At 40.3% G+C, this 13595-nt stretch overlaps 1 protein-coding gene across 8 annotated transcripts in view; it reads left to right on the top strand.

The window, feature by feature from the left end:
• The window catches only part of PCDH15 (protocadherin related 15), a 716117-nt gene that overhangs the window by 523896 nt on the left and 178626 nt on the right, over positions 1 to 13595 (top strand). For all 8 annotated transcript variants that reach the window (XM_087871772.1, XM_060682279.2, XM_060682278.2 and 5 more), the window contains 2 exons: positions 2370 to 2463; positions 12006 to 12134. In XM_087871772.1, coding sequence (XP_087727898.1) covers positions 2370 to 2463; positions 12006 to 12134 — 223 coding nt within the window. The remainder of the gene's footprint in view (positions 1 to 2369; positions 2464 to 12005; positions 12135 to 13595) is intronic.

The raw sequence follows: 13595 nt of genomic DNA, 5'->3' as shown, positions 1-13595 counted from the left end.
TCGGAGGGAGAAGGCTCCGAACATGAAGGAGAGGAGCCGGCCAGGCCTCCCTCTCCAGGCCCCTCCTCTCTGGCTATGCCTCAGGCGTCTGCCAAGGGAGAGGAGATTGGCCAGGAGCCAGGTGTCTCCGATGACAGCAATGACGGTGATACGTCATTCCTGGATCCACGCCAATGAAGGCGAGATAAACGTTTGCAGCAGATAAGGAGGCGTGCCAGGGATTAAGCTGAGTCACTGGACCATACCCCACAGGCTATATAAGAGAGTGTGGTGGCCATTTAGACTCTGTGATGGACAAAGCTAACTTCTGGCTAGTCACTTTGTACAACGCCTGAATCTGCTGAAGGTTTCTGTTTGAGCTGGACTGTTTTTGAAAACTGTGTGTATTTGTTGGTGTTTATCTGGTGGAGGAAAACTCCCTCTTCTTGAAGTAAAGCACTTGGCAGACGGTTATCGTATTGCTGCCAAGTTCCTGATAACAAACCTTGTGTGTGCCAAGTAATTCTTTAACGCCCGGCTGGCTGTTTGTGTGTGGGGGGGGACGGGGATAGAACACTCACTACATTATTTCTTATGTGAAAAATTTATTTGGTACACATAGTACTCATCACACCTCTGAGAACCAATTCATGATGAGTACCAAAATACTACTGTACCTACATTGGCTGAAAATGTTGGAAATTGTATTTCAGCAACACCTAGAGATATACTTGTAAACTGAATTTCTTGCACCTGTTTTAAACAAACCTAGTAGGAGAAATTCAGTTTCAAACACAGTGATATCCATAAATTCTTAACTCTACTTCAACTTATTTATTTATTCCTGTTTGTTTATTTATTCTTATGGGGTAAAAGTACTTGGTGAGAAAAGGAGAAGTCTGGGAGAACAGAAGAGAACTAGAGCATATACAGTAGTATTATTTATTTAAGATATGCCCCTTGTCATCCAGGTCTTCCGTCGGAATTCACAAAAATAAACACTAGAATGAACTAAAACCTAACTGCCCTTAGAGCAAATGGAGGCAAAATCCAGGGGGAAGAACTACTGCTTAAATAGCCTGACACATTGTCAAAGGTAGAGGTTTCTACAGCAAGAGCACAATAATGAAGAAGCCCTTGTGCAGGAAAAAAAAGATCACACAGCTGTTATTTGTAGGCAACACTCCCAACAAGAGCACCTCTGTACCAGGGTCCAAATCTGGATCTGTCATTTTATCACAATTGCATTGAAATAATCTGATTTTTAGGGGCATGAGAGCAACAGGATTGTGTTCATGCTGGGACTACTAGTATAACCATATATTGCAAAATCTTCAAATCCTAAACTCTGTGTGTGTGTGTGTACACACAGACACAGATTTTACACACACACACACACACACACACACACACACACACACACACACACACACACACATATATATATATATATATATATATATATATATATATATATATATATATATGTTTTTCTTCTAGTCAGGTTTTCCCTACGTAACCAAAATCTGGCTAGAAGAAAAACACACATAAACCCTAAGAAGAAGTAAGAAATATATATATATATATATGTAGGTCTTTTGTTATTCGGGTTTTCTCCCGCGTAAAATTGGAGGTTTCTTGGCAACGTTTCGACGAAGTCTCATTCATCATCTTCAGGCTGGTGTCTTCGGCTTCGTGCTTCTAGGAGCAATGTGCTCCATGAATGTGCAATGTGCTCCATTGCTCCTAGAAGCACGAAGCCGAAGACACCAGCCTAAAGATGACGAATGAGACTTCGTCGAAATGTTGCCAAGAAACCTCCAATTTTACGCGGGAGAAAACCCGAATAACCAAAGACCTACATACAAACACCCGCGAAAACCTCAGAAAACAAATATATCTATCTCTATCTCTATCTCTATCTCTATCTCTATCTCTATCTCTATCTCTATCTCTATCTCTATCTATCTATCTATCTATCTATCTATCTATCTATCTATCTATCTATCTAATCATTATTTTTTAATGACCCGATAATCCCTTGCAGGGTGGAGTCTGGGCAACTGAATGGAGGTAGCAGAGTGTTTTAGTGGCCGGATGCCTTTCCTGTTGCCAATGTGGAGTTTTGTTCAGCAGATATATTCTCAGTGTGCCCAGAGAGAGAAATATCTATATCTATATACAGTATCTATATCTCTATATCTCTATATATCATATGCAGTTACTAAATCTCAAAAAACAACCTTATGCCACAGAAAAATCCTCCCCCAAAGTCCATTCTAAAAGAGAAATGTTTAGTAATGCAAATCAAAGCCCCTTGCATATAAATAAGCTTGTCACTCTTTAAGAGCCATACTTTGTTGTAACATACATATTTATTTTATCGCTAGATCCGGGCTGCTAGCCTTAGGAAAGCCTTTAGACCGAGAAAGCACCGATCGCTACATTTTGATTGTTACAGCCTCAGATGGCCGACCAGATGGGGTAAGTTTCTTGCAGAAATATAAAAATGTGTCTGCAGCTGTGAGCAAAGAAGCAGGAAGCTAAAAAACAGTGAGTCACAATCTTTCGTTACATTTTTTTTTCCTCTAACGTTTCTAATACAAAGCAATTCCCTCTTATGTCCAAAACATTTCTGCTGATGCTTGTAATGGTGCTACTCCAGTGGTTTGTGCCATATCCTCTGACATTTCATCCTTCTGTTTTGGCCAGTTCAAACATCACACGTTGTCAGGGGAATCCCCAAGGACTGATCCAACACAAAACCGGAATCCATAGCCTGAGCTACTTGTTTTGACCTATACAAACCTTTTATAAGATTCTGTCCTGAGAACTTCCCTATGGGTAAAAGGACATGGGCACAATTTCTTTTCATTTCTTCCCCCCTCCCGCCCCAGACACTTGGGAAAGAATTTTGAAACGATGTGTGACAAAGTTATAATGAAAATAACAATGAAAGTTTTTTTCACAAACCTTCAGGGTAGAAGTTCACAAGTTAGAGTAGCTGCTAGCTAGAGAATTGGGATACTTGTATTTATGAATCAATAGCAATCAAGCACATTCAGATCTCTTGTTACAAGATGACACTCTTTCAGATAAGCTTAGCTAGTTCAAAGAATGCATACAATTTACATGCTAGAAACCATGTTATTTTTTTTTTCTTTGAAGTATGGGCAATCCTACTCTATACAGTACTTTAGCCCTTCATAGCCCTGTGAATATATAATAATTTGGGGAACTGGGATTACTTTTAATGTCAGCATTTAATAACCTTCTGCTAAGGCAAACAATGGCAGTGTTTTTATTGTAAAAACAGGTGGTAAATGGTTCTGGGATCAGTGTATTTGATAAATTGTGCATTCTCATACCAGCATAGACATAGGTAGACAAAGATCTTGAAAAGTGAAAGCTTGATTAAGAGTCTTTCTCTTTTATCTTAACATCTAGACAAATTCCTATAAATGTGGTGTCTCAGGCTTTAAAACATAAAATCAGCCCCTTCAATGGTACTCAAACAACAGCTGGCATCTGGATTCATCTGGATCTTTTAGTAGGGTGTATGCTCAGAATCTCAACCACTAGTAATCAGCTTTTCTGATACCTTCTGCACTACTTTAATCTTCCAGGTGCTTCCCCTGTTCAGTCATGTCTGACTCTATGGCGTGATGCTCATCTCTGTTTCTTAGCTGAGGGAGCCAGCATTGTCCAAATACATTTCTTTGGTCATGTGGCCAACACCGAGGCACACGGAACACTGTTACCTTCCCACCAAAGGGGTACCTATTTATCTACTCCCATTACCATGCTTTCAAACTGCTAGGTGGGCAGGAGCTGAAGCAAGAACAGGAGCTCATTCCATTGCATGGCACCTGAGTCTCTAACCTGGGCTGTCAATTGTCCAGCTGACAAACTCAGCATCTTTAACCACTGAGCTATCACGCTCCTTAATGAAGACACATAAGTGGTGCCAGATACACTCAGGAAAGACTGGATTTGATGCATTAGATGTAATTCGCAAATGCATTTTTTGCCTTTGTTGCCATGTGGGAATCCAAAGAGACCTGTGATCAGTTCTATAAGGTAGTCCGGAAAGAAAACATACCCAGATAAATTACAAGTAGTCCTCGGGTTTTGACCATTCATTCATAGTTATAATGGCACAAAACAAGGAGGACTTATGACCAGTTTGCAAAGTTGTGACTGTCACAAGGTTCCCATGATCATGTGATTTATGCACTTACAGTTGCGATGGTTACAGAATCTGGCGGACATACGATCATCATTTGTGACTCTCCCTGCCAGCTTTCCATAAAATCAATGTGGTCACAAGTCAGTCCCACTCCTGCTGATTTTTTACCTATCTGTAGCACCTGCCAACCCCTGTTGCTCTGTAACATCTTCCTGTGGCACCTGCCTGCCCACCTGCTCTCCTAGCAAACTAGTCTTTCTCTGCTGTTTCCAACTGCTTCAAATCTAGGAAGCTTCTTTCCTATGGTGATGAAGAGATGGCTCCTAGAGAGAATTTCCATGCAACAGAGAGTTAATGTCTGCAAGAAAACAATCAAGCTCAGAGAGCATTAAGGGCCATACAGTTCAATCCTGAGCTATAAATGCTCTCTTCTGTTGGCTAGATATATTTTTCGTCTAGATATATCTATTGTGTTCTGCCCCAGCTATGGATCCCAAAGAACACAGCATACACAAACTCTGAACAAAACTTAGTTTACTCAAATAACGCAGTTTTAGCAAATGCCGGCTGTTAACAAAGCATTCTTAACAGCCTGCCAGAATTCCACAGATAAGATATTCAGAGTCTTACTGGAGTTGGCAGAAAGCCCAGAAGCAAGGTTGCAGAGACATCCCAACGCGATGATTAGCGAACTAAAGTTGTTTCCTGCAGCTTGTTACAAGCTACATACTTTCTTAAATATGAGAGTCCTCGGAGAGTGGGCGGCATAGAAATATGAATAATAAAATTAATAAATAAATAGTCTAAGGGAGTGGCCAATTAGCCCCAAGCCTTACTCTCGGGGAGACCTCCTCCTGAGGAACCAGTCCTGCCTTTTGGCAGCTCTGCGTGCCCGTGCATTGAGAAGAAGCTCCTCCTCTTCATCCTCTTCACTTAAAGGGGCCTCTGGAAGTTCTGAAGGCCCTGACTGAATCCCTGCCTCTGGCACCACATCTTCTTCAGCCTCCTCGCTGTCCAATTTGAGCACAGGCTGCACAGGCTGCTGGTGCAGTACCACACCAGCCTCCTCGTTGTCGGGATCAGCAACAATCTGTGCAGACCGCTGGCGGGCCACAACATATTGGCTAGATATATCTTTGGTCAGTTTCTTCGTTTGATCCCACATTCTCAAAGCAGGTGGGACAATGTCCAAAACAAGTGAAATTATTGAGTATTTGTTTGCCTAAACATTTATATGCATGTACTCCATATTACACACTGCCATAAGTGTGTATACATCTATCCCTATCTCTCATGCTCTCTTTCTCTCTCACACACACACACAAACAAACTTTCCATTTCTCTTTCCAGACCTGCATGGAGACAGATGCCCAACATGCATAGGTAGAGGAGTATAGAGGGTTGGGACAAATATTAGAAAGAAAATTAATGGAAGCTCAGAAATTGGTACAGAATAATAGAGTTGGGAAGGACCTTAGAGGTTTTCTAGTCCAACCCACTTCTCAAACAGGAGACCCTATACCAGGGATGTCAAACTCAAGGCCCAGGAGCCAGTTCCAGCCTACAGGGCCGCCCTGGACACAGCAAAGGACCAGCCTGTGGTGTCTCTGTCAGCGAAAATGGAGCTCGGGAGGGCCACCCTCCTCCATTTTTGCTGGTGGAATGTTGCAGGACACTGTCGAGAGTTCATGAGGGTGGCCATCCCGAGATCCATTTTTGCTGGCAAAGGGTTGCAGGAAGCCGTCACAGCGAAAAATGGAGCTTAGGAGCCCAATTTTGCTGGCAGAGCTCTCGGGCCGCCACCGGCGCCCCCGACACGAGTGACGTTGAGCTGGCAACACCCACCCTGGCTCTCCGAAGTCAAACACAACCTTGATGCATCCCTCAATGAAATTGAGTTTGGCACCCCTGCCCTATACCATTCTGGAGAAATAGCTGCCCAATCTTCTCTTAAATTCATACTGTATAAGGTGGGAAGGGGAAAATGATAAGGAACATGGCTGAAGCAATGGAATGGGAAGAATGAAGAGAATAACAGATTGTCTGTAGGAGCCAGTTGGGGTACATGTGAGGGCAAGCTATTCTTACAGGCTGCAGATTGCTGCTTTTTTGTACCTGTACTTCAGTCATATGCAGGTAATCCTCACCTTACAACAGTTCATTTAGTGAGCATTCAAAGTTACAACAGCTCTGAAAGAAATGAGTTATGACTGTTTTTCTCACTTACAACCGTTGCAGCATCCCCATGGTCACATGATCAAAATTCGGACACCCTCGACTACTGACTCATATTTATGACGGTTGCTGTGTCTCGAGGTCATGTGATCCCCTTTTGCCGCCTTCTGACAAGCAAAAGTCAACGGGCAATCCAGATTTGCTTAACAATCATGTTACTAGTTTAACAACTGCAGCGATTGACTTAACAACGGTGGCAAGAAAGGTCGTAAATTGGGGCAAAATTCACTTAACCCATGTCTCACTTAGCAACAGAAAGGTTGGGCTCAAATGTGGTAGTACGTCGAGGATCACCTGTACTTTACCTTTTTTCCTGTATTTGATAATACAGCTTCGTTGAAAAATCATAATTTAGTATAAGATTATGAAATAATGGGCTCTTGGCATAAATTTATCAAAATGTTGATACTTCTTCATGGAGTGCTCTATGATTCTTGATGAATGTATCTTTTCTTTCTTTTATGTACACCGAGAGCATATGCACCAAGACAAATTATTTTTGTGCCCAATCACACTTGGCCAATAAAAAATTCTATTCTATTCTATTCTATTCTATTCTATTCTATTCTATTCTATTCTATTCTATTCTATTCTATTCTACTCTACTCTACTCTACTCTACTCTACTCTACTCTACTCTACTCTACTCTACTCTACTCTACTCTACTCTACTCTATTCTATTCTCTCGCCCAGCAGCCTCCAACCTTTTGAGCACCAGGGACCGGTTCCATGGAGAAAGGTTTTTCCGTGGACTGGAGAGAGCATGGTTTTATCAATAGCACTTAGACTTATATACCACTTCACAGTGCTTTATAGCCCTCTCTAAGAGGTTTACAGAGTCAGCATATTACCCCCAACAATCTGGGTCCTCATTTTACCAACCTCAGAAGGATGGAAGGCTGAGTCAACCTTGAGCCTGATGAGATTCGAACTGCCAAATTGCAGGCAACTGGCAGTCAGCAGAAGTAGCCTGCAGTACTGCACTCTAACCACTGCGCCACTGTGGCTCTTGCATGCTGCCTGAATCCTGTGGATGGGGCTTCACTTGTTTGTGTGGCCCAGTTGCTGGCATGCTGCGGCCCAGGGCTGATCTAGAGCCCGGGGATTGGGAGACCCAAGTCTAGTCCAGTGATGCCCAATTTCTTGATTCTCAAGGATGCTAAGTGACAATGTCAAGACCACCAAAATTCTAATCAGAAAGCTTAAGGATAGAAAGTCCTGCATGTATAGTGCCGGTCTGGAGATTTTGAGAGCATTTTGCTTCATAGTGCAGTTTTTCTAATGAATATATCATTACTGAAGGAGAAAATCTCCATACAATGCAGGTTCTGCTTATTAGCTCTTCAGGTATTAGTTCATTTTCATTTATTTCGTTCTAAATGGAAAGCTTTGCATGTGTGTGGGAATCCATAACATTTGAAGTTGCATTTTTCTGCATCAGCAAGAATATAATAAGGAATGGAATGGAATTCCTGCTTCACTTGTTTCAGACTGGTTAGCTAACTATCACTGTGGCTACACCTTTTCGGCAGAAAAGTCACATTTGCATCTTCCCCCTCCTAATTACTGCAGCCTCCATTGTATAAAGCGAGAAAGGATGAATCTACTGTGGTTTTTCATTAAGAAGATGTATAACCCAACTGTGCATCACACAGTACCGGAACTTCATTTTTGGCAGGACACCATGGACTTTAATGAATGTCTTACTCTGTTGATGAGTCCTCTTCACCAGTCAATACATTTATTTAATTTATTTATTTATTTTATTTTATTGGATTTCTATACCACCGTACTCCCGAAGGACTCAGGGCGGTGAACAGCCACAGAATAAAACACATAAATACAAAATTTAAAATAGAATAAAAACAAATTAAATAATTTGGCTGAGACAAATTTAAAATACCCAATAATTTAAAAACAAATTAAAATTTACATTTAAAAGGGGAGAAGATTTAGGCCAGGCCAGCTTGATGAAATAAGAAAGTCTCTAAGAAAGTCTTTAATGAGTTATAAGCAGCAAAAAGACATTTTTAAAGCACATGCAATTTATCTTGTTCCACGTAACAAGTTGCGTGGAATTGCTAATATGGTTACCAGATCCACACTCTTCCCCCCCTTCTTTTATTAGAGCTGATTATTAAAGATTGTTAAAGGGCCAGGAAAAGTGATAGAACAGTTAGGATAGGCACAGCAATTTTAACTGCATTTGTGACATGTTCATGTGTGATTCTTGATAAGTGTTGTTTGTTTCATCCTATTTCTATGAGGATTCATTGGCAGGGTAGGTGGGGAAGAGAGAATAAGTTGGGATCCTTATTAATTTCGGAATGAAAAGTATGGTTAAGTATTTTTATCTGAGAGTTTTTCTTTTTTTTTTCCACATTTTCTGCCTATGTGAGTTGTCTGAAGTAGCTAGCATGCATATTTCATGCTGCTGCACCTCTTGAAATATGCTGAAGTTGCCTTGGGACCAATGGGACTTCATAATGTGTCATTACTCTCAGAGAGATTAAGAACATTGTACTTTTAAGTATTTTTTTTCCCCATAGATTCAGGAGGAAAATATTTCTTCCCACGCAATCTACTTGAAATGGTCAAATTGTTCTCAGCAAGAAACTGCAGCCATATTTTCAACAGAATGCTTAGAAATCAAATGTGGTAATTCCTGTGGGTTTCTGGAGGTTGCAAAGAGCAGAGAAAATTGAGTCATCTTTTCTGTGGCATCCAGTAGAAGTGTGAATTCAGAATAAATGAACCCCGCTGGACAATCCAGTTATTGAGCTTTCAGTGGGAGTAGATCAATATTGGGATTCATCAGTTAGACAGATTGGATACTCAATTTACAACCACAGCCGAGCCCAACATTTCTGTTCCTAAGTGACACAGTTGTTAAGTGAACCATTGCAGTTGTTAAGTTAGTAACAGGGCTGTTAAGTGAATTGGCTTTCCCATTGATTTTGTTTGTCAGAACAAACAAAACACTGGGACACTGCAACCGTCATAAATATGAGTCAGTTGCCAAGCGTCTGAATTTTGATCATGTGACCACGGGGATGTTGCAATGGGGCCGCATGCTCTTCTGCGCATGCGCAGAAGCATTCTGATGACGTTGGGGTCACTGGGTGGAAGCTCCCGCCAGTTTTACTACCAGTTCTATAGAACCGGTGCGAACCGGGGGCAACCCACCACTGGTTGTAAGTGTGAAAAATGGTCATAAGTCACATTTTTCAGTGCCACTATAACTTTAAACGATCACTAATGAATTGTTGTAACTCGAGGACTCCCTGTACTTTTTACAGTAATGTCAAGGTTTAGCTTTTGCTGAATACAGGTAGAAAATAATTCAAATCTTCCTCTCAGGACTATCATAAGGAGGTCAAAAAAATCAAGGTAGAAACCCTGTCCTTTTTTATGTACATTATGACACATTTAGGAAAAGGGGTGGAGCAATCACCCCTGAGTCCTTCGGGAGTAGGGCGGTATACAAATCAAATAAATAAAATAAATAAATAAAATAAATGTATGATGTCTTGACTACCGTATATTTCGGAGTATAAGACACACTTTTTTCTGTCCTAAAAGAGGCTGAAAATTTGGGTGTGTTTTATACTCCAAATGTAATCCCACCCACCCACCAGCCCCCACCTTTCGGCCTCCGCGCATCCTTTTCCTGGCTGCAGAGATTGCCACCGTCAATGGCTTGTGTTTTTGGGCTCCACGCGTCGCATTTTCAACCTCCAAACGCTCCGTTTGAGAGCCCTTTAAGGCTGCGGGGATCGCCAAAGCACATTGCTGCTGATCACCACCTGAAAACGTGACATATTTGGAGGCCGAAAACTCAATGCGCGGTACCCAAAATGACTACCCAAAACAGCTTCCTCCTTCTCTTACACTTCCACGCTTTGCCTGCTTCACTGGAGCTCCCTCCAACGATCAGCTGTGCTTCAGAAGCTGTTTTTTGGCTCCAACCAGCCCCAACCTCAAAACCACTGAGCGAACTAATGTGCTGAAGCTGACAAGGCTAAGGACTAGCCAGATGAATACCTAGTAGCCAGATTTTTTTTCCCCTATTTTCCTCCCCAAAAACTAAGGTGCGTCTTATACTCCCAAAAATACGGTATATTGAAACACACTTTGCAGACAGCTGTACTTTATCTCATGCTATACTATGTTGGCTTGACAGAGGGGGAAATCCACTCAGAATTTTTTTCTCATGTAAGATGCATATATCTGAAACAAATCAGAAAAAAATATTTGAAATGCAAATTATTTAAAATACGTTGTATTTCTACACAGTCTCACAAATACATCTCTTAGACAGTCTCAAAGCTTCTAATAATTTCAGGAGATGCTTCTGGTTGTTTTTTGACCACTGAACCTCCTCTATTCTTGAACAAGATCTTAGTTCTCTGGGTAAGGACTTGGCACAACACTGTTCTCTACTGACTGTTGACAGTAAATTTGGAACTGACAGAAAAGTGTTATGCACGTGGAATTTTGTCACAGAATTTATTAGAACTTATGTGGTTTTTGCAGCTTAAAATTGACAGATTTTCTTTTTCATTGTCATTGCTTTAAATTACAAAAGGCTAGATTAAAATATTCGCCTTTTATATGTTGCAATACTGTACTATATGCATTTTTCTAGGAATAAGGTACATTTAACCCAACGGAACCTACTTCTGAGTTAACATATTACTTTTGATAAAACTCTATGTTTAACAGTTGTATTGTTGCATTTTATTATTAAATACTTCCTATTTGATTCTTAAACTAGTTTTATAACAAAGAGAGTAAACTTTTGTATTTTATATGACTTCTAGGATTATTGTGGGGATGAAGGGATTAAGCAGTCCGGTTTAGAATAGGTTCTTTAACTCAAAATTATTAGTGGGTGCCATAACTTTATTAAAAAAAACAAACTATATATCTGTAAAAAAAAAAAAAAGGATTATTCATAGCAAGTGCCATAAAGAAATAATGCTGCATGAGTTCTGAAGAATGATCATTAAATACAGACAGTCCTCCACGTATGACTACAAATGAACCCAAAATTTCTGTTGTTAAGTGTGAAAAATTTATCTATTTATTTATTTATTGGTTCGATTTATATGCCGCCCTTCTCTGGAGACTCATGGCGGGTTACAATGCGTTAAGCAATAGCCTTCATACTTTTGTATATACCTGTTTAGTAGGGCTTTCGCATCCCCCCAAGCGGTGTTCTTTTTTATACAAAATCAGTTTATTTCCCCCACAATCCAGGTCCTCATTTTACCTACCTCGAAAGGATGGAAGGCTGAGTCAGCCTTGAGCCTGGTGAGATTTGAACTTGCAGTAATTGCAGGCAGCTGGTGCTACTTAACAGCACTTTAGTCTGCTGTGCCACCAAGGCTCTTGGTGGTCATAAATCACTTTTTTCTGTGCCTTTTTACTTTCAACGGTCACTAAATGAATGGTCAAGGACTACCTGTACTTGTCAGAGTATAACATTTAACTTTAACAGCAAGATAAAACTATATGGATCATCAATTTATTTATTTATTTATTTATTTATTTATTTATTTATTTATTTATGTTTTTATTTATTTATGTTTTTATATAGACCTCAACTGCTACGGTGAATGTGGTTGTAACAGATGTAAACGATAATGGGCCAGTCTTTGATCCCTTTCTTCCAAAAAATTTTACAGTACAAGAAGAAGAAACCAATGCATTTGTGGGTCAAGTGAGGGTAAGAAACTCATAGTATTGTACTATTGATGGTACTAATTGCTTGAAATATTTTCGGTTGTTAAATGGGTAGGATCATTGTCTTGTTTTATTTTACTTTATTTTCTCCGAACCTCAAAGTAAACGCACAAATAGATCCCATTCATCTCGGCCTCGCCAACTGCCTTCCAACAAAACTGGACGACAAAAACTATTGGAAAAGAAGGCTTAGTAGAGAAGTCCTTGGAGTAAACTATATGTATAGTTTATGTTAGCTAGCATTCAGCTGTTAACTTTGCCTTTTGCTGCTGTTGGGAGAAATCATTCCACGTCTCTTTGTAAACAGTTTTCAGTATGCATGGTTGATCGTGGTGATATTATAAGATAGTGGCTGACTTTCTACTCTGTACAAATGTATTGCTCTTCGTTGATCAAGATTTTGTAGAGGCACCCCACCAATCATAGCTGAATAATGTTGTTCTCTTCCACCTTAAAATTCCACGCAGAGGCACCATATCTGGTGAAGAGTGGAAAAGGTAAATGTAAGGGTGAATGCAAATTTTGTAAAGAGATTAGCTGCACACCTTGCAGCTTGTTTTGTTTTCTCTGCCCTGCCAACCCCAGGATTTGCAAGTGAAATTAACATGCAATTACCAGTAGTTTACATTCTATTTCATGTCACTTTTCTGTTGCTGTACTTCAAATTATTGGCACATTCCTCTTTCCACTACTCAGTGCTAAGTAAATGGAGAAAGAAGTGTTGTTGTTATTTGTGTATTGCTTTTCTTGAGCCATAAAATGTTCTTTTCTTTTGTGAAAAGAAGAAGTCGAGAGGAGGCTGTAGCTTGTCTCTTCATCTTCTTTTACTGCTTCGTTTTATTGCAAGAATTGAACTGGGTTGATATAAGCAGTTGGATGATTGACTGGCTGATTGAGTGATTGACTGATTGATTACATGAAGTGGAGGTTCCAAAGGCCAATTTAAGCTTTTTCTCCCTTCTGGGAAAACAGGTCAAGGTAACCCAACCCAATTTGATCAAGAAAAGGGACACTAAAAACCATGACTCCACCAAACAGGCCAAATAATTGAGGCAGACAAGCATGATGGGACAACAAGATTGGCCTAACTGACATGGTTAAGTGGCAACCAACCGGCATGTTTTTGGTAGGCAGCCAGATGAAAGTTCAGGACGGTATTACTGTAAGCAGCTCACTGAAGCTATCACAAATAGGAAAAACATGATACAAGGGGTCTCCCCTCACCCATCATCTGCATTTAATGTCCCTGCATTTCTTTTCTTGGTATGTCTCACGAGAGAAGAATGGTAAATGGAACTGAAGAAGCGCAAAACCAAGTTTCATGAAGCAATAATTAAAAAAGGAGCATTTAAGGGAACACGTTCTCTGAATTAGGTTAAATTGGATTAATACTGAAGCTGATAATCTCTTGACTTTCCAAGGGACACCGTTATGTTACTTTAGA

This window comes from Pantherophis guttatus, chromosome 6, assembly GCF_059756535.1.
Source record: "Pantherophis guttatus breed Tessera chromosome 6, ASM5975653v1, whole genome shotgun sequence".
Lineage (NCBI taxonomy): Eukaryota > Metazoa > Chordata > Lepidosauria > Squamata > Colubridae > Pantherophis > Pantherophis guttatus.
The sequence above is the reverse complement of the archived record's forward strand: the minus strand, read 5'-3'. Positions and strand labels throughout refer to the sequence as shown.